The 26,763-nt window shown below is 43.1% G+C and overlaps 1 protein-coding gene across 5 annotated transcripts in view; it reads right to left on the reverse strand.

The window, feature by feature from the left end:
- LOC130275428 (transcription factor 20-like) overlaps positions 1 to 26,763 on the reverse strand; it is a 65,612-nt gene that overhangs the window by 10,448 nt on the left and 28,401 nt on the right. For all 5 annotated transcript variants that reach the window (XM_056523381.1, XM_056523378.1, XM_056523380.1 and 2 more), the window contains 3 exons: positions 16,873 to 16,966; positions 8,079 to 8,128; positions 2,265 to 2,356 (listed from right to left, as the gene is read on the reverse strand). In XM_056523381.1, the coding sequence (XP_056379356.1) occupies positions 2,309 to 2,356; positions 8,079 to 8,128; positions 16,873 to 16,966 (192 nt within the window). In that variant the 3' untranslated portion in view covers positions 2,265 to 2,308. The remainder of the gene's footprint in view (positions 1 to 2,264; positions 2,357 to 8,078; positions 8,129 to 16,872; positions 16,967 to 26,763) is intronic.

Raw genomic sequence — 26,763 nt, forward strand, 5'->3', positions numbered from 1 at the left:
GCGGGGGACGCTGATCAGTTTGATGCTTACCGTGCCCAGATCCGCCGCGCCGTTCGGCCATAATCTTCTATTTTCGGTATATGCTAATGAGGTGCTAACTGGCACCGGTCGGGCTAACTGGCACTCTGACATCAGTGCCGCCTGCCGCAGCGCCGCCCAGCTCATCAATATTCCTCCCCTCTCTCTTCATTACAGAGCGGGAAGAACAGGGTGAGGCGGAGGGAGGAATATTGATGAGCTGGGCGGCGTTGCGTCAGAGTGCCAGTTAGCCTGGCCGGTGCCAGTTAGCCCCTCACTAACATATACCGAAAATAGAAGATTAAGGCTGAACGGCGCGGCGGATCCGGGCACGGTAAGCATCAAACTGATCAGCGTCCCCCACACTACCAGCCAGTACTGCTGGTTAGTGCAGGGGGAGAAAGCTGACAGTTTTCCTTTAAAGGGGTACTCCGCTGGAAAACATTTTTATTTAAATCAACCAATGCCAGAAAATTAAACAGGTTTGTAAATGACTTCTATTTAAAAATCTTAATCCTTCCAGTACTTATCAGCTGCTGTATGCTCCACAGGAAGTTCTTTTCTTTTTGAATTTCCTTTCTGTCTGACCACAGTGCTCTCTGCTGACACCTCTGTCCATGTCAGGAACTATCCGGAGTAGAAGCAAATCCCCATAGAAAACCTCTCCTGCTCTGGACAGTTCCTGACATGGACAGAGGCGTCGGCACCTCTGACAGACAGTAATGGACATGCTTAGGAAGGATCTGCGCTTGTCTTGGGGCTAAATGGCTATGTTGTGAGATTACCATAATACCGCGGCTAGATTTTTGTGAACTGGTATTTCCTGTCTGAGTTTTTCTTTTTTGACTACAAATCCCATAATTCCATTTTCCTCCCTCCCCCACACATCAGCCACCCCTCCCATTGAAACATAAATGAGCTGAATCCATTCAAAAGACCTGTGGTTTTCAATCAGGGTGCCTACAGCTGTTGCATTAGTTGCAGATTGATCCCTTCCCCACCAAGCGATCGCTCCACCCATTGAAGCAGACAGGCTCCCTGTCATCAGCTGACTAGTGATGTCAGATCTCGGCCGCATTGCAGCGTGGGAAAAATCTGAGACAACAGTCATTTTGTATGCTGGTAAAAATAAATATTGGGGTGAAAATCACAGAAGAATTGTGAGAAAACCGTCACACACAGATACAGACACTATATTATGGACTACACCAACTTTACAGCCCCTGTAGCATAGTCAAATAAAAAAAAAAAAACGGAATACCCCTTTAATAAATGTTGCTGAGAAGCATTAGATCATTGTGCATGTTGTGGACGTGCGACCCTGTCTGTTTTCTCTATTTGAATGGACCCATGATCTCGCCTTACATCAGTGTTTTCCCAACAGTGCGCCTCCAGCTGTTGCAAAACTACAACTCCCAGCATGTGTTCCATTTCCTTTCTATGGGAGCGCAGTAGACGCCTACGCGCTTTCATCGGCTTACTCACCTTTCCCTATTCAGAACACGTGCATGCTCAGCAGAGACAAGCGTGCATGTGTAGGGAGTTGTTGGAAATAGGTGTCGCCAAATGCCCCTATCAAAAGCGTATGACCAGTTTACGTTAATACCATCACCTTGCAGCGCTACGGTCAACTGCTCAACGCTGGGCAAAGTCACATTAAGTCTGATTATCTTCTATATTTTGTGAGATTTTAACTGGACCCTTACAAAAATGAAAGCTTACCCATTTATATGTATTTCTGCATGTTTAGCACCATATAAATCTATGAGCACAACATAACAGCTTCCCATGTAGCAGATTAGTAGTCACTAGAGATGAGCGAACTTACAGTAAATTCGATTCGTCACGAACTTCTCGGCTCGGCAGTTGATTACTTTTCCTGCATAAATTAGTTCAGCTTTCAGATGCTCCCGTGGGCTGGAAAAGGTTGATACAGTCCTAGAAGACTCTTTCCTAGGACTGTATCCACCTTTTCCAGCCCACCGGAGCACCTGAAAGCTGAACTAATTTACGCAGGAAAAGTCATCAACCGCCGAGCCGAGAAGTTCGTGACGAATCGAATTTACTGTAAGTTCGCTCATCTCTAGTAGTCACAATAGAGAATGACACTCTTTATTGGTTCAGGCACAACATGGAGGTTGTCAGAATAGAATAAGCTCTGTAAGAATGCATTTCATGTATGTAGCTGCAACAGCACAATGTATAGGACCACTTTGCAAAACAAAAAAATACGACCCGTTACCTACCTGTGCTTGAATTCTCTCTCTAAATTTAGGCCAAATGTTTTCCCTCAGCCCTGCTCAGGCTGTTCTGCTGACACACCCTTTATTGTCTTGGTCTAAGGAAAAAGGAAAGAGAAGAATCAAGAACACAGCGCACACATGAAGAGTCTGTCACATCTATACACCAGTGTTTCCCAACCAGGGTGCATCCAGCTGTTGCAAAACAAAAACTCCCAGCATGCCCAGACAGCCGAAGGCTGTCTGGGCATGCAGGGAGTTGTTGTTTTGCAACAGCTGGAGGCACTCTGGTTGAGAAACACTGCTGTAAACAGAGAACACTTCTCTATAAAAATAGGCACTCATTAAAACTAATTTTGCTATCGCACTCGTTATGGTAAATAAATGTACTTTGATTAAAAAAAAAAATGAAGTTTTCAATGTTTTGAAGGGGTACTCCGGTGAAAACCTTTTTTCTTTTAAATCAACTGGTGGCAGAAAGTTAAACATATTTGTAAATTACTTCTATTAAAAAATCTTAATCCTTCTAGTACTTATTAGCTGCTGAATGCTACAGAGGAAATTCCTTTCTTTTTTGGAACACTGATGACATCACGACCACAGTGCTCTCTGCTGACATCTCTGTCCATTTTAGCTACCATGCATAGCAGATGTATGCTAAGGGCAGCATGGTGGCTCAGTGGTTAGCACTGCTGCCTTGGGTTCAAATCCCACTAAGGACAACAATAAATAAAGCGTTATAATTATTATAATAATGTCAGCAGAGAGAACTGTGGTTGTGATGTCATCAGAGAGCATTCCAAAAAGAAAAGAATTTCCTCTGTAGTATTCAGCAGCTAATAAGTACAGGAAGGATTAAGATTTTTTAATAGAAGTAATTTACAAATATGTTTAACTTTCTGCCGCCAGTTGATTTAAAAGAAAAAAGGTTTTCACCGGAGTACCCATTTAAAGGACCACAGGTTTTTCCATTTTTGCACTTTCATTTTTTCCTCCTCACCTTTTAAAAATCATAACCCTTTCAATTTTGTAACTAAAAATTCCATATGATGGCTTATTTTTTGCGCCACCAATTCTACTTTGCAGTGACATCAGTCATTTTACCCAAAAATCTACGGCGAAACGGGAAAAAAAATCAATGTGCGAGAAAATTGAAGAAAAAACGCCATTTTGTAACTTTTGGGGGCTTCCGTTTTTACGCAGTACATTCTCCGGTAACAATGACCCCTTATCTTTATTCTGTAGGTCCATACGATTAAAATGATCCCCTACTTATATAGGTTTGATTTTGTCGCACTTCTGTAAAAATTCATAACTACATGCAGAAAAATGTATACGTTTAAAATTGTCATCTTCTGACCCCTATAACTTAAATTTTTCCGTGTAATGGGGTTTTTGCACCGTGATCTGATGTTTTTAGCGGTACCATTTTTGTATTGATCGGACTTATTGATCGCTTTTTATTCATTATTTCATGATATAAAAAGCGACCAAAAATATGTTATTTTGGACTTTGGAATTTTTTTGCGTGTACGCCATTGACCATGCTGTTTAATTAATGATATACTTTTGTAGTTCGCACGTGGCGATACCATATATGTTTATATTTATTTTTATTTACATGGTGTTTTTTTTTTATGGGAAAAGGGGGGTGATTTGAACTTTTATTAAGGAAAGGGTTAAATCACATTTATTAACTTTTTTTTTTGCAGTGTTATAGCTCCCATAGGGACCTATAACACTGCACACACTGATCTTATACCCTGTTCACTGCAAAGCCATAGCTTTGCAGTGATCAGGGTTATCAGCGGTCGATTGCTGAAGCCTGAATCTCAGGCTTGGAGCAATCAATCGCCGAGGGGACACGCCGGAGGCAGGTAAGAGGACCCCCGCTCGTGTCCCAGCTGATCGGGACACCTCATTTTCACTGCGGTAGTTCCGATCAGCCCCGCTGAGCAGCTTTCACTTTCGGTTTAGACGCGGCGTTCAGCTTTGAACGCCTCGTCTAAAGGGTTAATAGCGCACAGCACCGCGATTGCTGCCACACGCTATTAGCCCCGGGTCCCGGCATCAGATACATGCCGGGACCGACCCGATATGACGCGGGGTCACCGCATAAGTATACGTCCTTGGTCGATAAGGGGTTTAAAAAAGCTGCCACTAGGTGTCCAGAGCACATTTTCCCCTATCTCTAGCACAGACTTTGGACTCCTGCTGGCGGCCTGACAGAAGTCCAAAATCAGGAAATTCTGAGGGGGGGGGGGGGGGGGTGCATGCAGCCTTATCCAATCATAGCTCAACTCACACTGAACTGCTCTGGGCTGTGTGTAGCAGAGTGAGGGAGGAAGTTCTCCCCTGTATGGCTTCAGATGATGTCACGCCTGCTGGGGAACGCCCCTTCCCAGTCTGTGAATCTGACTGAGACTGAGCAGAAAATACAGAGCAATATAAAGGTAGAAAACTAAAAAATAATAAAAATAAAGGCAGGGGGTGGTTTATCATGATGGGGGCAGTGAACTGGGAGGATTATAAAATTTTACAAGATCAAGTCAAGAAAGTTTATGTCCTGTTCAGACCTGAATCCATGGCTCCATGTTGTTGCAGCAGATTCCATCATATTTGCTGGAACCCACAGTAAAGATGCATTCATATATTCTAGAGCAACAACAGAAACCGACTGATCCTATTTTAAGTCAATTACCCTGATTTACTATTGTAAACCTGACATTTTGTTGGGTTGTGCGCAAGAAATTCTGTCTGCACCAGAATTCTATTTAATTGCGCCAGAATTCTGTCTGCGCCAGAATTGAGAAACCTGACCAACTCTCCATTTGACTGAGAAACCCTGAAAAAGGGGCGTGGTTGTCGAGAAAAGGGGGCGTGGACTCCGTAAAGGGGCATGTTCCCAACATTTAAAAAAAAAAAAAAAAAAACCAACATATTTCCACAGAAAATGTGGTGGATTTGAGCTGAGGAAAACCTGACAGATCAGAGCAGGTGTAAAAAAAAAAAGCAAAATGTAGGGAAAAGTGCAAAACGTTGGGAAACATTAGTAAATACTGTTGAAAATTTTTTTGTAGGGAATTAAAACCCACAAAGAAACCTACACACCACTCTTAGTAAATAAGGGCCAATGTGGTCAAATAGGCACCACTGGTATCCATTGTGCGACAAATTCGGTACTCAAACAATTTCATCGTTCATTTACTATGACTGAACAAAACTTATGAATGCAGATGTGAACACAGCCTTAGAGACAATAGTAGCTATTCATAAACACCTTGTAGTCTCTCAACATTTTACCTCCACAAAGTTAAGATACGAGAAGCAACATAAATACACTAAAACCTCCGCAGATTCACAGCTTTGGGAAGCATGTTCTGTACGAGATGGGTCTTCTAGCAGGTGTGCACAACAAGCGGCACGTCCGCTGGAAAACATTATTATTATTTTTTTAACATAAAATTGGTGCCAGAAAGTAAAACAGATTTGTAAATTACTTCTATTTAAAAATCTTAATTCTTTAATTACTTATCAGCTGCTGTATGCTCCCTCCACAGGAAGTTCTTTTCTTTTTGAATTTCCTTTGTCTGACCACAGTGCTCTCTGCTGACACCTCTGTCCATGTCAGGAACTGTTCAGAGCAGGAGAGGTTTGCTATGGGGATTTTCACCTACTCTGGACAGTTCCTAAAATGGACAGAGGTGTCAGCAGAGAACAGTGTGGTCAGACAAAGGAGATTAAAAAAGAAAATAACTTTCTGTGGAGCATACAGCAGCTGATAAGTACTTGAAGAATTAAGATTTTTAAATAGAAGTAATTTACAAATCTGAACAAAAGAGAATGTGTGTGTGTAGCTCACAACCAAGATGCAGTTAAAAGATCGATCCCCACCGATCAAAAATAATAATCTAGAATAAATTTTAACCACACCTCAAGAATACCACCCTACCGGGTATACAATGAAAAATACTGGAAACAGATAGTTTGAAAAAATGTAGAGATTTAATAAAAAACTATTAAAATAGACCTGTTAACATATATAACAACTTGCCTACTGAGGGTTGGTTCTAGCACCCTGAAACGCGTCTAGCTTATCATCTGGTCTGAACAGAGCGATATTCAGGGGAACTACCTATATTGAAGCCGGCACATAACAACGGAACACAACTGCCTATTGCTCCTGCTGCATTAATCTACTAGTTCCACCTATTGAGCACACAGCAAGATTGCTGCCTCCACCACAAGCATCAACCCGCAAACAACTGAGTGAGGGTCCGACACCTGAACGGGTGTATACCGACACCGCGGACCGCTCACAGAGGAGTCTCCTGTCGGAGCATTACATCGAACAGGCTCGTAAAGATTACCCTGCTTTTCCACCGCCAGTAACATCGCAGCCACTACTGGACTTACATTCTTCGGCCCGTCGCAGTACGGGACCAGCTGCTACGGTGAGAACCAACTATCCATCTGTTTATAGACTATGGGCAGCACAGTATAAACTAGTTTAAAGACTGACTTTTCATCCAATATTTCAATTGCCGGATTAATAGTCTATTCCGGACCATTGGCATATGCTGACAAAGTTTTGCTGGCATTCTAACAGTCGGTAGTTGCTCTTTGACATTCATTTTAATTCTGCCATTAGGGCCCAATGGAAGTAAAATTCACAATTTGTTCAATATTGCTCTGATGTTTTATATGTTAACAGGTCTTTTATATTTTAATTGTATTTTAATAAATCTCAATTTTTTTTCAAACTATCTGTTTCCAGTATTTTTCATTGTATACCCGGTAGGGTGGTATTCTTGAGGTGTGGTTAAAATTTATTCTACATTAATTTACAAATCGGTTTATCTTTCTGGCACTAGTTGAATTGATCAAAATTGTTTTCCATCGGAGTACCCCTTTAAATTAAATCTGGCATACCTTCTGCACTTCTTAAAGGGTACCTCTCATCAAATAAACTTTTGATATATTTTAGATGAATGAATGTTGAATAACTTTCCAATAGCATGTTAATGAAAAATATGCTTCTTTCTATTGTATTTTTCCCGATCAGTCCTGTCAGCAAGCATTTCTGACTCGTGCTGGAGTCCTAAACACTCAGAGCTGCCAGCCTGCTTTGTTCACAGCCAAACAGGCTGTGAACAAAGCAGGCTGGCAGCTCTGAGTTTTCTCCTTTGTGAACAAAGCAGACTGGCAGCTCGTAGTGTTTAGGACTCCAGCATGAGTCTGAAATGCTTGCTGCCAGGACTGGTAGGGAGACCCCTAGTGGTCATTTCTTCAAAGTGGAAAATTAAATAGAAAGAAGCATATTTTTTAATAACATGCAATTGTAAAGTTATTCTGCATACATTAATCTATAATATATCAAAAGTTTTTTTGATGAGAGGTACCCTTTAAGGAAACCCTGCGTATGCTAACACTGGAGTATGTATGAAGCACAAACTAGCATGTCTAGGGAGGGGAAGCTGTTAATGTAGCAGGATGGAGGGTCTTGTGAGAAACAACACATATAACCATCTTGTTGTGATCACAAGCTTGTGCTTGGCTGGGTATCGGGAAGAAAGGTAGTGTTTCAGTCTGACTAGTAGTCTCCTTATGAAGCTTGAGGACCTGTCCATTTTCCCTACCTTCCTGTGACATATATGTACACTGCACAAATGCAGGTTGGGTGCAGTGTACGATAGCGAAGAACGGAAGAAATAAAGACACCAGTCATATGGACTGCACAGAAAGGAGTGTGGATCCCTTTATTTTTTATAGAATCCCAGAGATGACAGGATGCACACAGTGAGACAAAGGTTTCCTTACCTTGTGCTTGGGGCACCGTACAGAGAAGTTCTCTTCATTTAGTAAACATTCTGCAACACAAAGAAGTCAACAGAATCACCAAAGGCTCTCTTACTATTGGCAATGTTACTTATTTTTCTGTTTAGCAGTGATTGAGTGAACACATTGCAGAAGTTTTGTACACTGCTCAAAAGAATAAAGGGAACACTAAGATAACACGTCCTAGATCTGAATGAATGAACTAATCGTATGAAATACTTTCCTCTTTACATAGTTGAATGTGACAACAAAATCACACAAAAATTATCAATGGAAAGCAAATGTTTCAACCCCTGGAGGTCTGGATATGGAGTCACACTCAAAATCACAGTGGAAAACCGCACTACAGGCTGATCCAACTTTATGTAATGTCCTTAAAACAAGTCCCAATGAGGCTCAGTAGTGTGTGTGGCCTCCACGTGCCCGTATGACCTCCCTACAATGCCTGGGCATGCTCCTGATGAGGTGGGGGATGGTCTCCTGAGGGATGTCCTCCCAGACCTGGACTAAAGCATCCGCCAACTCCTGGACAGTCTGTGGTGGATGGAGCAAGACGTCCCAGATGTGCTCAATCGGATTCAGGTCTGGGGAACGGGCGGCCAGTCCATAGCATCAATGCCTTCCTCTTGCAGGAACTGCTGACACACTCCAGCCACATGAGGTCTAGCATTGTCTTGCATTAGGAGGAACCCAGGACCAACCGCACCAGCATATGGTCTCACAAGGGGTCTGAGGATCTCATCTCGGTACCTAATGGCAGTCAGGCTACCTCTGGCAAGCATATGGATGGCTATGTGGCCCTCCAAAGAAATGCCACCCCACACCATTACTGACCCACCAACAAACCGGTCATGCTGGAGGATGTTGCACGTAGCAGAACGTTCTCCACTGCGTCTCTAGACTCTGTCACGTCTGTCACATGTGCTCAGTGTGAACCTGCTTTCATCTGTGAAGAGCACAGGTGTTGCTTCCTGAGTGGACAGTGTGATTTCACAGAAGTGTGATTGACTTGGAGTTACATTGTGTTGTTTAAGTGTTCCCTTTATTTTTTTTGAGCAGTATAGATAATTCTGTAAATGAAAATAAGTTCCAGGGATCTTGATAGGGTTGTATCAGCAGCAAGTACATGGAATTATGCAAATTTTTGCCAAAAGAATTACACAGTAAAAAAGACACAATATTGGAAAAACAATAAGCTATACTCAGCTTATCGATCCCACATGCATCCTGGCTCAGCCTTCGGCTTCTATTTTCTGATTCCTCTCTACTATGTGACCACGGTGACAGATCACTGACTGCAGCCATGATTTTAACTGATTGTTAAAGTGTACCTGTCACCAACACAAACGTTTTATATAATGTAGATAATACCATTATATGTATATTTGTAATATACATTGATTAAAAAATGTGCATATTTTGGGGTGAAAAAATGCTATCCCTGCAGCTGTTGCCTGTGTGTCTATGAGGAGACCAAATACAGGAAGTGAGGGAGGGACAAGCAGGGATCTGTGCAGGCTCCTGGCTTGTCAATCTTCCTGCTGTGTGAGCCAGGAGCATGTTATAGAGCCTCAGTGCCCCGCTTGTCCAGTGTACAGAGTCCTGCTTGTCCAGTGTACAGAGCCCCGCTTGTCCCCAGTGTACAGAGCCCCGCTTGTCCTCAGTGCACACTGTCCTGTTTGTCCTCAGTGTACAGAGCCCTGCTTGTCCTCAGTGTACACATCCCTGCTTGTCCTCAGTGCACACAGCCCTGCTTGTCCTCAGTGCACACAGCCCTGCTTGTCCTCAGTGTACACATCCCTGCTTGTCCTCAGTGCACAGAGCCCTGCTTGTCCTCAGTGCACAGAGCCCTGCTTGTCCTCAGTGTACACATCCCTGCTTGGCCTCAGTGTACAGAGCCCTGCTTGGCCTCAGTGTACAGAGCCCTGCTTGGCCTCAGTGTACAGAGCCCTGCTTGGCCTCAGTGTACAGAGCCCTGCTTGGCCTCAGTGTACAGAGCCCTGCTTGGCCTCAGTGTACAGAGCCCTGCTTGGCCTCAGTGTACAGAGCCCTGCTTGGCCTCAGTGTACAGAGCCCTGCTTGGCCTCAGTGTACAGAGCCCTGCTTGGCCTCAGTGTACAGAGCCCTGCTTGGCCTCAGTGTACAGAGCCCTGCTTGGCCTCAGTGTACAGAGCCCTGCTTGGCCTCAGTGTACACATTCCTGCTTGTCCTCAGTGCACACAGCCCTGCTTGTCCTCAGTGCACACAGCCCTGCTTGTCCTCAGTGCACACAGCCCTGCTTGTCCTCAGTGCACAGAGCCCTGCTTGTCCTCAGTGTACACATCCCTGCTTGGCCTCAGTGTACAGAGCCCTGCTTGGCCTCAGTGTACAGAGCCCTGCTTGGCCTCAGTGTACAGAGCCCTGCTTGGCCTCAGTGTACAGAGCCCTGCTTGGCCTCAGTGTACAGAGCCCTGCTTGGCCTCAGTGTACAGAGCCCTGCTTGGCCTCAGTGTACAGAGCCCTGCTTGGCCTCAGTGTACAGAGCCCTGCTTGGCCTCAGTGTACAGAGCCCTGCTTGGCCTCAGTGTACAGAGCCCTGCTTGGCCTCAGTGTACAGAGCCCTGCTTGGCCTCAGTGCACAGAGCCCTGCTTGGCTTCAGTGTAAGGGGGGCCCTGCTTGTCCTCAGTGTAAGGGGGGCCCTGCTTGTCCTCAGTGTAAGGGGGGCCCTGCTTGTCCTCAGTGTAAGGGGGGCCCTGCTTGTCCTCAGTGTAAGGGGGGCCCTGCTTGTCCTCAGTGTAAGGGGGGCCCTGCTTGTTCTCAGTGTAAGGGGGGCCCTGCTTGTTCTCAGTGTAAGGGGGGCCCTGCTTGTTCTCAGTGTAAGGGGGGCCCTGCTTGTCCTCAGTGTACAGAGCCCTGCTTGTAATCAGTGCACAGAGCCCTGCTTGTCCTCAGTGTACACATCCCTGCTTGTCCTCAGTGTACACATCCCTGCTTGTCCTCAGTGTACACATCCCTGCTTGTCCTCAGTGTACACATCCCTGCTTGTCCTCAGTGCACAGAGCCCTGCTTGTCCTCAGTGCACAGAGCCCTGCTTGTCCTCAGTGCACAGAGCCCTGCTTGTCCTCAGTGCACAGAGCCCTGCTTGTCCTCAGTGCACAGAGCCCTGCTTGGCCTCAGTGCACAGAGCCCTGCTTGGCCTCAGTGTACAGAGCCCTGCTTGGCCTCAGTGTACAGAGCCCTGCTTGGCCTCAGTGTAAGGGGGCCCTGCTTGTCCTCAGTGTAAGGGGGGCCCTGCTTGTCCTCAGTGTAAGGGGGGCCCTGCTTGTCCTCAGTGTAAGGGGGGCCCTGCTTGTCCTCAGTGTAAGGGGGGCCCTGCTTGTCCTCAGTGTAAGGGGGGCCCTGCTTGTCCTCAGTGTAAGGGGGGCCCTGCTTGTCCTCAGTGTAAGGGGGGCCCTGCTTGTCCTCAGTGTAAGGGGGGCCCTGCTTGTCCTCAGTGTAAGGGGGGCCCTGCCTGTCCTCAGTGTAAGGGGGGCCCTGCCTGTCCTCAGTGTAAGGGGGGCCCTGCTTGTCCTCAGTGTAAGGGGGGCCCTGCTTGTTCTCAGTGTAAGGGGGGCCCTGCTTGTTCTCAGTGTAAGGGGGGCCCTGCTTGTCCTCAGTGTAAGGGGGGCCCTGCTTGTCCTCAGTGTAAGGGGGGCCCTGCTTGTCCTCAGTGTAAGGGGGGCCCTGCTTGTCCTCAGTGTAAGGGGGGCCCTGCTTGTCCTCAGTGTACAGAGCCCTGCTTGTCCTCAGTGCACAGAGCCCTGCTTGTCCTCAGTGTACAGAGCCCAGCTTGTCCTCAGTGTACAGAGCCCAGCTTGTCCTCAGTGTACAGAGCCCAGCTTGTCCTCAGTGTACAGAGCCCAGCTTGTCCTCAGTGTACAGAGCCCAGCTTGTCCTCAGTGTACAGAGCCCAGCTTGTCCTCAGTGTACAGAGCCCTGCTTGTCCTCAGTGTACAGAGCCCTGCTTGTCCACCCTTTCTGTATTTGGACTCCTCATAGAGACACACAAACAATAGCTGTAGGGACAAAAATATACACATTTGTTAACCAATGTATCTTACAAATATACATATAATGGTATTATCTACATTATATAAAACGTTATTGTTGATGTCAGGTACACTTTAACCTTTTAATAACCTGTTTTTGTTCCTCCTCGCCTTCTTACAGTCTAAATGAGGCTTGCGTTTTGCAGGACCAATTGTAATGACACCTTTCATTTTTCCATAACATATACTGAAAAATATAAAATGACATTTTGCTAACATTAGGAGGGGTGTTTGAATACTATGTAGTGTACTATGAAACTGACATGTTATCTGTATTCTATGGGTGTGTATGATTACAGTGGTACCCAAATTTATATAGTATTTGATTACTCTACTATTGTATTTAAAAAAAAAAATTACACAATTCTAAAAAAAAAAGAAAAAAAGAAAAAAATTCTGACCCCAATACCTTTTTTTATTTTTCCATCAACAGGACTTTCTGATGACTAACATTTTGCACTGTGATCTGTAGTTTTTATCCGTACCACCTTGGCTTACGTGGGACATTTTGATTGCTTTTTATTATTGTATATTAAAGAATGTGACCAAAAACCTGCAACTGTGCGGGATCAATGATGTTATATTTCAATGTTACGGCTTGGACATTTCCGCATGCAGCAATACTAAATATGTTTAAAGGGGTATTCCGGCCAAAGACATCTTATGCGGGGCTGCTGCTCCAATCTCGGAAACCTTTGTTTCCAGGACTGGAGACGTGACGCCACACTCCCTCCATTCATGTCTATAGACATGAATGGAGGGGGCGTCACGTCATGAGGGGGCGTGGTGTCACGACTCCAGTCACCGAAACACAGAGGTTTCCACGACTGGAGCAGCAGCCCAGCATAGAATAAGTGTGCAGCTCGAAAATAGCATCGGGCCCCCCGTGATCAGACATCTTATCCCCTATCCAAAGGATAGGGGATAAGATGTCTGATCACGGGGGGCCCGATGCTATTTCCATGCAGCACCCTTATTCTATGCTGGGCTGCTGCTCCAGTCGTGGAAATAAGAGGTCTTTGGCCGGAATACCCCTTTAATTTTCCTTTTGTCTACATTTTGTTATGGAAAAAAAAATGGGAGTGATTTGGATTTTTACTGCGGCTTGATCATAGGGATCCGATGAGTCAAGATGGTGGCTGGAGCTCCACTTACCAACTCCACGCCTGATCCGGCAATACCCTTCTATGGTCTGCCTTTTCACAGACCATAGGAGTAGATTGCAGATAACACTGGTCAGTATTAGTAATCAAAAGATTGCAATAAATAGTGGCCTATGGGAACCTATAAATAGTGGCCTATGGGAACTTAAAAAAATGTACAGAATACAAAAAAAAACATATACGGTATTGCCATGTGCAGAAATGTCTGAATTATTCAAATATAATGTTAATGTTCCCGTACAGTTAATGGTGTAACTGTAAAGAATATGGTGTTTTTTGGTCACAGAACATCCCAGAAGATCAAAAAGTCACATATATGCAAACCTTGTAATGATAAAAACTGCAAATCACTGCACAAAAAAATCACCCTCGTACAGCCCTGTATATGGATAGTGTAGATTACAACATACTTGTTTTGTTAAAAAAGTTAGCTAAAAAGTTTGTTAAAAAAGCAGAATAATAGAAAAGCTTGTTAATATGGATATCGTTTTAATCGTATTGACTCACGGAATAAAGAGAACATGTCAATGTCCTCGTAAAGTGTACAGCGTAAAAGCTAAACCTTTTCAATTTCACACAAAAAATATATATATTTTTTAGTTGCGCCATACAATTGGTCCCGCAAAAATAAAGCCCTCATGTGGGTCTGTGGATGGAGTTATAGGAAAAAAACGAAAAAGGCAAAAATGAAAATTTCCAGTGTCCTTAACCTCGAGGGCACAGCTTATTTTGACCTAAAGGGGAACTCCGTCCCAAGACATCTTAGTCCCTATCCAAAGTATAGGGGATAAGATATCTGATCGCGGGGGTCCTGCCGCTGGGAACCACCACAATCTCCGTCACGGCACCCCAGTCATCTAGTGCACGGAGCGAACTCTGCTCCGTGACATATGACGGTATAGATATACCATTTGCCTACTGAGGAAGGGGTAGTTTTTAGCACCCTGAAACGCGTCTAGGCTCATCTACAAGTCTGAATTGAGCGATATATTAAAGCACTGCCGACTATACTGCAGCCGACATATAAAGAAAAGAAGGAGGCCGCCCATTGCACCTGCTTCCCAAATCAGCGGGTGTACTTCCAGGTTACCTGCTTTCACCACGAGTATCCTGCCACAGGTCCTGCAGCGAGGGTCCGACATGCCAACCCGGGTACATTGCCAATCACGGACCCCGGCAGAGGAGTCTCATGCCAGAGCTCCACAGGCTTGTGAATACCTCCTTATACAACAACCACTAGAGATCTTCTAGCAACTATATGATTTACTAATACTGGGCCGTCACAGCACGGAACCAAGGACTCTGGATACGGTGAGAAAACCATTCATTTGTGCAAAAGACTATGGGCATTATGTTTTAACCTCCGCAAAGACTTTAATACTCTTAAATTTCAATTGTCGGATTATCCGATCACTCCGGATTACCGGCATTTTCTACAACCAACACAATTGCGGACTGTTGTAATATCGGCAGTACTACATATATATTTTTATACATTTTTTGCCATTAGGGCCCAATGGCATAAGAATTGTATTTTGATTTATGCTCACGAATATTATATAATTTATGCTCTTTTTAGGTAATTTTTTAATTTAATTTAAATAAATATTCGACATTTTTTCAAAAAACTGTTTCCATTTATCTTTCATTGTGTGTCCAGTAGGGCAGTATCCTGGAGGTGCGGTTAATGTAACTTTTTTTTTTTTTTAAATCAACTGGTGCCAGAAAGTTAAACTTGTAAATTACTTAAATAAAAAAAAAAATCTTAATCCTTCCAGTACTTATTAGCGGCTGTATACTACAGAGGAAATGCTTTTCTTTTTGGATTTCTCTTCTGTCAAGACCACAGTGTTCTCTGCTGACCTCTGCTGTCCATTTTAGGAACTGTCCAGAGTAGGAGAAAATCCTCATAGCAAACATATGCTGCTCTCGACAGTTCCTAAAATGGACAGCAGAGGCCAGCAGAGAGTACTGTGGTCGTGACAGAAGAGAATTCCAAAAAGAAAAGCATTTCCTTTGTAGTATACAGCCCCTAAAAAGTACTGGAAGGAATAAGATTTTTTTTAATAAAAGTAATTTACAAATCTGTTTAACTTTCTGGGACCAGTTGATTAAACAATAAAAAAGTTTTCCACCGGAGTACCCCTTTATGCCAGGGACAATGACACCTATAACAGCATTATTGAGTCCTCTGGTTAAAAAAGTTACGACAAATGGTAAAAAATATTACACTTTATGACCTATATTAATGTTTTGTGATTGACTAAAAGACAGGGTTGGGTAACCTCCGCCACCAGGGTGGTATAAGGCCTATGGCACTATCTGGTCCGGCCCACCAAGGCCATAGATCAGGGGTTCTCCACCGGTGGGGAAGATGCTGTCAGGACATACTAAGATACACGAGACCACCACCACAGCTGTTCTAGCGTGTCCTAGGATGTGAAATCTCTAGAACAGCGTTTCCCAACCAGGGTGCCTCCAGCTGTTGAAAAACTACAACTCCCAGCATGCCTGGACAGCCGAAGGCAGGGGATAACTCATTGGTAGGAGTCCAACAAGCTGAGATCCCCACTGGTCACAAGATTGGAGGTCAATTCTCCCCCAGGGAATAGAGTGTTAAAGTGCATGCTCAACCACCAGGGTCTTCCAAACATAAGCAACTTCATTGCTGGGCAACGTATGGAACCCCAATAGAGAATAAATGGAGCAGTGGCTGAGCATGTGCGCTGCCTCTTATTGAGGAGACAAATGATCTCTGTTCTAGTGATCACTGAGGCCTGCAGTCAGACCCCAGCAATCCACAAGTCAGTGACGATTTTGTGGTAATTTGATAACGCTGTTTATAGCGAATCTGTCTTTCTAGTTTACCAAACCACTCATTAAAACAAGCAAAGACGTTCTTACGTCACAGTTCCTTCGTGAAGCGCAACAGAGAAATTAACTTTAATTCCTTAACACACTATGGGGCCAGGTGTCAACAGGTGGCCAAGTAAGTGTCATGACTTTTTGGTAGCTGCTTCATTTTACAGACGGACAGGAAAACCCTTGGGTGAACCCTCGCCAACTGGATATTGGTGGCATAACTAAGAAATACGACATTGACATCTACACCAAGGCAATCCCTCCACACACCTAAAGTTATTCCCCATCCACTGGTGAGCCCCTTGAGTTCTCAGGATCCGGGACCAGAGTCTCCGTTAGAATGGAGCAGAGGGTCGATCATGTGAACTGACACTCCATTCATTCTGTATGAAAGGCCCAGAGACGGCCGAACAAATAGAGTGGCGGCACCCATGTGTGACCTGACGCTCTATCCTAAGAGGAGTCTCTGGTCCCCGTTTCTCAATATTGCAGGGGCGCAATCGGTCGGACCCCGTGCAAACAGATAGGGGATCATTTTGCAAGTTGTTTTGCAATTTGGAAAGTAGCAGCTACAACGTTCTAAATCGCAATATGACTTGCACCAGAATAAGAGAACAGCTATGTAAAGGAGAGAGAAGCCTATATCATTTAGTAAACATGGTTGTCAGTAATCCTGCCCTTACCTGAGTCCATGGCACATGGGAAGTGATAGCAGCAGACACAACCTTTATTGAAGCAGCCTAAGGTGGCTCCAGGTTCCTGGCAGTGAGCACAGATCTAAGCAAGAACAAGTGAGAAAGGATAAGAGTAAATTCATTTCAACAAGTATAAAATTAAAAGGCAAAGTTAAGACGTCTGTCGCGCTAACACGGACTTAAAGGGGTACTCCGGTGGAATTTTTTTTTTTTTTTAAACCAACTGGTGCCAGAAAGTTAAACAGATGTGTAAATTACTTCTATTAAAAAATCTTAATCCTTCCAGTACTTATAATCTGCTGAATACTACAGAGGAAATTCTTTTCTTTTTGGAACACAGAGCTCTCTGCTGACATCATGACCACAGTGCTCTCTGCTGACATCTCTGTCCATTTTAGGAACTGTCCAGAGCAGCATATGTTTTCTATGGGGATTTTCTCCTACTCTGGACAGTTCCTAAAATGGAGAGAGATGTCAGCAGAGAGCACTGTGCTCGTGATGTCAGCAGAGAGCTCTGTGTTCCAAAAAGAAAATAATTTCCTCTGTAGTATTCAGCAGTTAATAAGTACTAGAAGGATTAAGTTTTTTTTTTTAATAGACGTAATTTACAAATCTGTTTAACTTTCTGGCACCAGTTGATTAAAAAAAATAAAATAAAAATAAGTTTTCCACCGGAGTACCCCTTTAAAAGGGATACTTCGCTGCTCAGCGTTTGGAATAAACTGTTCCGAACGCTGGAGTCGGGAGCTTGTGTCATCATAGCCCCGCCTCCTCATGACGTCACACCCCACCCCCTCAATACACGTCTATGGGAGGGGGCGTGACGGCTGCCACGCTCCCTCCCATAGACTTGCAATAAGGGGGCAGGGTATGATGTCATGAGGGGGCGGGGCTATGACGTAACTAGCTCCCGTCACCAGCTCCAACGTTCGTAACAGTTTGTTCCCCTAAAGTACCCCTTTAAACAAAAAGAACTAGCTACAAAAACATTATACAGATTAAAGCTGCACACTGAATGCCTCATAACGTTCGTTCCCAGGAGACAGAGTAACATATTCACATTGGTCCAACCTACGAACTGCTTGATGATGCATCTCTCCCCCTATTTTTAACCCCTTATTGACCACAATTCACTGGTCCCCTGTCGCAGGAATTTGGCTCTCGCATGACAGCAGGGCTTCAGCTCTAACTACCTACCTCCAATCCTTGTAGTTTAGCCCCTTAGATGCTGTGGTCAGATTGTGAATACAGCATCAAAGCAATTTCTGGGCATATGCAACACCTGTGTAAAACAATCGTTGGAATACGGATTGGTTTTCATGGCAACAGGATGCCTAATAAAGGTCCCCCCCAGGTATGCCATGTATTCGTTCCTACTAAGCTGTGCCTCTAGACCGGAAAGGTCGTGTGTCATCTTTACATTGACAGAGTAATACTGCGCTACAGTAGTAATTAAAGGGGTACTCTGCTGCTCAGCGTTTGGAACAAACTGTTCCGAATGCTGGAGCCGGGAGCTCGTGAGGTCATAGCCCTGCCCCCTCATGATGTCACACCCCGCCCCCTCAATGCAAGTCTATGGGAGGGGGGCGTGACGGCTGTCACACCCCCTCCCATAGACTTACATTGAGTGGGCGGGGCGTGACATCGTGAGAGGGCGGGGCTATGACGTCAGGAGTTGCCGACTCCAGTGTTCGGAGAAGTTTGTTCCAAACGCTGAGCAGTAGAGTACCCCTTTAAGTATATATTTTTTTAGTGATCAGGAGATTGCATTGGGAGCAATAAAGTGTCGCAAAATATAGTGTTATTAGGTTACATAAAACACCACCCCCTCAAAAAAACAAACAAACATAATTTCCTCTTGTACAATTTTTTTTTTTTTTTTTTTTATAAAACATAAAAAATACACATTTGGCATCACCATGTCCATAACAACCTGAAGAATATGATTATAATAATCTCTTTATACATGTTGAACACTGTAAAAATAAAACTACATCAGATTTGCTGTATTTTGTTTATCTGCACTTCCCTCCACCAAGAAAAAAACAAAAAAATAAAAATGGAAAAGAATGCAATCAAAAGTCATATGTACCCAAAAATGTTACTATTGAGAAGTACAAGTTGTCCAGCAAAAAATTGAATGTAGAGAGAAAAATAAAAGTATGGCTCTCGGAAGGAGACAAAAAAAACCCCAAAAAACTGCATGGTCATTAAAGGGTTAAAGGGCTTTTTTTTTTTTTTTTTTTCCAAACAGTGAGTCTCCAGCTGTTACAAAACTACAACTCCCAGCATGCCCTGACAACCAAAGGCTGAACAGTATGCTAATTTTTTATTTATTTGACTATGCTACAGGGGCTGTAAAGTTAGTGTAGTTCATAATATAGTGTCTGTACCTGTGTGTGACGGTTTTCTCACAATTCTTCTGATTTTCACCCCAATATTTATTTTTAACAGCATACAAAATGACTGTTGTCTCAGATTTTTCCCAGGTTGCAATGCGGCCGAGACCTGACTCACTAGTCAGCTGATGACAGGGAGCCTGTCTGCTTCAATGGATGGAGGGATCAATCTGCAACTAATGCAACAGCTGTAGGCACCCTAATTGAAAACCACAGGTCTTTTGAATGGATGCAGCTCATTTATGTATCAATCGGTGGGGTGGCTGATGTGTGGGAGGGAGGGAAATGGAATTATGGGATTTGTAGGCAAAAAAGAAAACTCAAACAGTTCACAAAAAGCTAGCCACTGTGTTATGGTAATCTCACAACATAGCCCAAGACAAGTGCAGATCCTTCCTAAGCATGTCCGTTACTGTCTGTCAGGTACGTACTAAAATCACCTTATGGTGGAGAACCCCTTTAATAGTATTATTAATAGAAATATATATATATGCACACACATACATACACACATTCAGAAATCACTAGTAAACTACATTTGTTCTACATACGCCCTGAGTCCACTCCCCTTCTATAACGCGGGGCCACGGCGTGACCGAGCGTCAGAGAGGGTTGGCCCCGGCCTCTAACAACGGCCGGGACCCGTGGCTAATAGTGCGCGGCACTGCGTGCTAGGAACCTTTTAGATGCGGCGTTCAAAGTTGATTGCCACGTCTAAAGTGAAACTAAACTACCCCCCAGCTAGCTCAGTGGGCTGTTCGGGATCGCAGCGGTGAAATCGCAGCATCCCGAACAGCTGTAGGACAGCAGGAGGGTCCCCTTACCTGTCTCCTGGTGTCCGATCGCAGAATGACTGCTCAGTGCAAAGCTCCAGGCATGGAGCAGTCAAGCGGCAGAATCATCGATCAATGTTATCCTATGGGATAACAATGATCAGTGTGTCCAGTGTTATAGCCCCCTATGGGAGCTATAACATTGCAAAAAAAAAAAAAAAAAGTGGAAAAAAAAGTGAAGATCATTTAACCCCTTCCCTAATAAAAGTTTGAATCACCTCCCTTTTCCCATTTAAAAAAAATAAATAAAAAAATTGTGTAAATAAAAATAAACATATGTGGTATCGCCGCGTGGTCAATGGCGTGCGCGCAAAAAAATTCCAAAGTCTAAAATAGTGTCTTTTTGGTCACTTTATAAATAATGAAAAAATGAATAAAAACGATCAAAAAGTCCGATCAATACAAAAATGGTACCGCTAAAAACTTCAGATCACAGTGCAAAAAATTAGCCCTCATACCGCCCCATATGCAGAAAAATAAAAAAGTTATAGGGGTCAGAAGATGACAATTTTAAACGTATAAATTATCCTGCATGTAGATTTATTTTCCAGAAGTGCGACAAAATCAAACCTATACAAGTAGGGTATCATTTTAATCGTATGGACCTACAGAATAAAGAGAAGGTGTCATTTTTACCGGAAAAGGTATTGCAAAGAAATGGAAGCCCCCAAAAATTACAAAATGGTGTTTTTTCTTCAATTTTGTCGCACAATGATTTTTTTTTTTTCCATTTCGTCGTAGATTTTTGGGTAAAATGACTGATGTCACTGCAAAGTAGAATTGGTGGCGCAAAAAATAAGCCATAATATGGATTTTTAGGTGCAAAATTGACAGAGTTATGATTTTTTTAAAGGAAGGAGGAAAAATGAAAGTGCAAAAATACTCTTTACAGGTCTGTGAGAGCCAGAAATCTTGCTAGTTTGTAGGTGACCAAATACTTATTTCCCACCATAATTTGCAAATAAATTGTTTAAAAATCGGACAATATGATTTTATGGATTTTTTTTCTCATTCTGTCTCTCATAGTTGAGGTTATAACCTATGATGAAAATTACAGCCTCTCTCATATTTTTAAGTGGGAGAACTTGCAAAATTCCCTCAGTGTAGATGTGAACGTAATCTAAGGCTGGGAATTCAAACCAAATTATTAGTGAATAAATGATGAGCAGCATGGGCCATTCAAATTCGCGATATTTCGCAAATATATTGCCGATTATTCGTCGTATATTCGCAAAATTCGCATATTTGCTATGTTCATTCACTTTTTTTCCATGCGAAAATTTGCATAAAAATTCGCATAAAAACGTACATGTGAAGCAAAAAAAAAAAAATGAATGAATATTCGTCATTACGAATATATAGCACCATATTCTAAATATTCGTGAAATGCCGATATTCGCGATAAAAATTCGCATTACGAATATTTGTGCTCAGCACTATTAGTGAATAAACTTTAACTTTACAATTGCTGTAGGAAATCAAAAATCCAGGCTGAGCATTTGAACAAATTGCACCAAAATAAAGCTACAAACCCAAACAACCTGAAAAAGGGCCATGGTTTCACAACCCGACCTATTTACTATTGAATTCGCAGAAAATCCTGTGAATAAATGGCTTGAAATTTCGACCAAAGGAAAAACTGGTCAGAAAACGTTCCCGATTTGTAAATCTGTAAATCCCCGTAGTAAATGGAGAAGGATCCTGCAAGTCAGAAACATTTCACGCTAGTAAAAACCCCAAACTCTTAGTAGATCTGGCCCATTATCATTATTCTGTAGGCCCAAACGATTACCATGATACCCAATTTATATAGGTTCTGTTTTATTTTACCAATTTGTAAAAAAATGATATGCCTAAAAATTGTCCTCTTCTGACCCCTATAACTTTATATTTTTCCGTATACAGGGATGTATGAAGGCTAATTTTTTGTGCCATGATCTGTATTTTTTTATTTATTTTTTAGGTACCATTTATGTTTTGATAGGACCTCTTGATTATTTTTTTGTTCTGGTACATGAAGTGACCAAAAATCAGCAATTCTGAAAAGATATATTTTTTTTAAACGTTTATGCTGTTTACTGCGCGGTTTCATTAACATTATATTTTAATAGTTCAGACACTTATGCACCGGACGATACCAAATATGTTTTTTGATTATTTATATTATTTTATTTGAAAAATGGAAAAAGGGGTGGGGTGGGGGGATTTGAACTTTTATTAGGAAGGGGTTTATTTACTATATTTCAGTCACAATAGAGAGAGACTATTACATGATATCTGACGATCACATACAATGAACGATGCTGAGCCATAGCACAGCTTTTATTAGTGTTATTGGCGCTCCATTACTACAGGCTGCTGAGGTTTCCTGCAGTATTGGAGCCCCAATTCACACAGGACTGAGCATGGTAAGAGATCTCTGCCTGTGTTTTTAGCTGATCAGGACCCCGACATTTTGCCCCAGTGAGTACATTTACACCCTTTGTTCTTAAAGGGGTACTCCGCCCCTAGACATCTTATCCCCTATCCAAAGGATAGGGGATAAGATGTCTGATCGCGGGGGTCTTGCCTCTGGGACCCCCCGATCTGTGTGCATCACAGGGTTTAGAACGCTGGGTATGGGCGGCGTGACATCACTGCCACACCCCCTCAATAAAAGTCTATGGGAGGAGGCGTGGCAGCCACCACTTCATTCCTCCCCCCTTGAACCTTGTGCCCTGTGTCAAATCATCCCCTTCTTAGCCCCTGTGCCACATCCTTTCCCCTGATGTTCTCCTGACATCCTCTGTGCTGCACTTACTGAGAGCAGCAGTGGTGGCTGCGGCCACTGACGTCAGGAGCATCACTCTTCACTGCTGGCAGCCGCTGCTGCTCACAGCCTCTCAGAGAGGGCAGCACAGAGGACGTCAGGAGCACGTCAAACTGGGGGGGGGGGGGGGGAGAGCTATTGGGAGTGTTGTCCACTATTGGTTGGGAGTGTCCTCATCCATTATTGGGAGTGTTTTGTCCCCTATTGGGGGTGTCCTCATCCCTTATTGGGAGTGTCCCCAATTAAGAGGGTGCAAGTACATTAAGTCTTATGGGGCTCTGCTGGGGAATAGAAAACTGTCCCCTATTGGGAGGTGTCCACTAAGGGAGATTTTACTGTAATAGATTTGTGTTATGTTTTCTCGGTTATGAAGACAGAGGATATAAATTTTGCCCAATCCTTTCTGAATCACCCTGTATATCAGGAGAATCCTTGATCCCTTAACACGTGTTTGGCACTCAAGTACAGTATATGTTAAGAAATTCTCATGTTAGGCCATGTTCACACGTCGGAATTTTGCTTGGAATGTCTGCACGGAAATTCCACTGCAGCAGAGTCCCGTTGAGTTCAACAGGATTTGGCTGTGCACTAAACACGGCAGAATTTCCATGCCAAACAGCACTGCTATACCATTTTCCATGTCCGGACAAGGAGTCCGCACAGAATGCCTGGTCGTCTATGAGGCAGTGCATTCCTGTGCGGTCCTAGCACCGGCATATTGTGCCGGCATCCTGCAGTGTCTGAATTCCGTAGTGTGAACCTAGCCTTACTGCAAGACCCATAATCTCCTCTTCTGGTTATAGAAGGAGATTTTATTTGACCAACAGGTGGAAGAGCTGACATTTCAGCTTCTTCGGGGTCCTCTGGTTTCCACACAACAACCTCAGACGTTAAAATCGATTCCTATAAAAGGCCGTCCATGTGTCAAATCAGGAAAGACTTTGAGCCTCAGCAACAGAAAGGATTAATCTCTGTGCAGAACAATATACAGTGCCTTGCATAAGTATTCACCCCTGGAGTTTTTATCCTATTACATTTGTCCTGTTACAACCCAGAATTCAAATAGACTTACCATTTGATGAACATAACATGCATATTACTGAGTACAAAATACCTTCTATTGTGACACAAATAATAATGAGAACACAAAAGTTGACGAAGAGAGTTGGATGGAATTTTGGACCTCTGCTGCATCCGTAGCTAGTTCCATAGTGACGTCACAAACCGGAACTCACTACTATCGAAAGAACCGGGAACTGAGGTGAATACGGTTGAGACGCCGCCGGCCGGGGCGTTCTCCTGAAAAACCTCACCAGGACATTTATTGATCTGGACACCGGACCTCCGCTGTACAATATTCATTTTTCGAAAACCCTCCAGGAAAGTTTGTGGATTTTCACATACCACCAACCGTCAAGTCTCCTACCTCTCCGTAGCAGTCAGATCACCCAGGTATGTTAATGATAACCTTATTGAGTATATTATTTGCCTAACAAAGTCCCTATATGCACAGACAGTTTTCTTTAATTTTATTATCTAGATTTGTAAATTACTTCTATTAAAAAATCTTAATCCTTCTAGTAGTTATTAGCTGCCCGTTCCCTTAGGTCACTTGCTTGGAACAGAAAATCTGCATCAGTGCTGTTGATTCTTTTAATCTCTAAACCTGCCAGCCAGGGATTGAAATTTACTGGATATTTTACTAATGGGGTTACCAGGTAGCTTGATAATTTTCTAGCTGTCGTGTAGCTTCTTCTAAATAATATTGTCTTGACATAAGAACAAGGTTTCCCCCTTTATCCGATTTCTTTACAATAACATTACTATTGTTTTTTTTAACAATAGTAAGCGCTTCCCTCTCAGGTTTAGTAAGATTATCAAGATCAGTAGGATGGCATAAAGCCTTGACGCTCTCCAACACCTTCTGCTGGAAAGCATCAAGGCAACGGGCTGTCAGAACTGGGGGAGAAAACGATGACTTCCCACCCCCTACAAATGCGGCTACTAAAATAGTATCTGTATCCTTACCACCCTATTCTCCTGGTAATAAATACATTAATCTGTCTATGTAGTCCAACTCTGCCTGTGGTGCTTCATTCAATACACAAAACCCAAAAGGTCCTATACACACAGGAATCTCCATTTCTGTTAGAACAACTATTATTGTAGAAAAAAAATTTCAAATACTTTCGGATTAATTTGTACAGGTCTATCTCAAAGTCGACCTGGTCAAATCCATCTGTCAAGCAAAAATGTAACCCTTTAGCTAATAAAGCTATAGTGACATCATCTAAAACATAATCGGATACATTAATGATGGTTAAGTCATTGGTGGGAGCAGGTACAGCCTCTACTTTCTCCAAAATACTTTTTTGCACTTGTACCCTGCGTTGTAGTTGTGCCACTCTCGTGTGCCCTATCCTCGTCCTTCTTCTTAAGGGACAACCCGAGAGGTGGATGCTGCTCCCAATTCTTGAGACCCAGAATTGGATGCAGTCACAGTGGCAATTTTATCCTCAGAGCCACTGGACTTCTAACCAGATGAATTTAAAAGTTACCTATAAATCCGCAGAGGGAATTGGAGTTTCTGGATACGATGGTAAATAAAACTAGTTGTTGGGGATTTGATAACCGTGGGTTACTGGTAACCTACAGCATGTAATGCATTGCTACACTTCCAGAGCTACCATCCTGAACATGTTAAGAAAGCAGTACCTTACGGGCAGTTTTAGAGATTAACCCCTTAAGGACTCAGGGTTTTTCCGTTTTTGCACTTTCGTTTTTTCCTCCTTACCTTTTAAAAATAATAACCCTTTCAATTTTCCACCTAAAAATCCATATTATGGCTTATTTTTTGTGTCGCCAATTCTACTTTGCAGTGACATTAGTCATTTTACCCAAAAATGCACGGCGAAACGGAAAAAAAAATCATTGTGCGACAAAATCGGAAAAAAACGACATTTTGTAACTTTTGGGGCTTCCGTTTCTACGCAGTGCATATTTTGGTAAAAATGACACCTTATCATTATTCTGTAGGTCCATAAGATTAAAATGATACCCTACTTATATAGGTTTGATTTTGTCGCACTTCTGGAAAAAATCATAACTACATGCAGGAAAATTTATACGTTTAAAAATGTCATCTTCTGACCCCTATAACTTTTTTATTTTTCCACGTACGGGGCGGTATGAGGACTCATTTTTTGCGCCGTGATCTGAAGTTTTTATCGGTATGATTTTTGTTTTGATCGGAATTTTTGATCACTTTTTATTCATTTTTTAATGTTATAAAAAGTGACCAAAATACGCTTTTATGGACTTTGGAATTTTTTTGCGCGTACGCCATTGACCGTGCGGTTTAATTAATGATATATTTTTATAGTTCGGACATTTACGCACACGCGGCGATACCACATATGTTTATTTATTTATTTTTTTACACTGTTTTATTTTTATGGGAAAAGGGGGGTGATTCAAACTTTTATTAGGGAAGGGGTTAAATGACCTTTATTAACACTTTTTTTTAACTTTTTTTTTTTTGCAGTGTTATAGGTCCCATAGGGACCTATAACACTGCACACACTGATCTCTCATGCTGATCATTGTTATCCCATAGGGACCTATAACACTGCACACACTGATCTCCTATGCTGATCACTGGCATGTATTAACACGCCTGTGATCAGCATTATCGGCGCTTGACTGCTCCTGCCTGGATCTCAGGCACGGAGCAGTCATTCGTCGATCGGACACCGAGGAGGCAGGTAAGAGCCCTCCCGGTGTCCGATCAGCTGTTCGGGACGCCGCGATTTCACCGCGGCGGTCCTGAACAGCCCGA

Source organism: Hyla sarda, chromosome 6, assembly GCF_029499605.1.
Source record: "Hyla sarda isolate aHylSar1 chromosome 6, aHylSar1.hap1, whole genome shotgun sequence".
Taxonomy (NCBI): Eukaryota; Metazoa; Chordata; class Amphibia; order Anura; family Hylidae; genus Hyla; species Hyla sarda.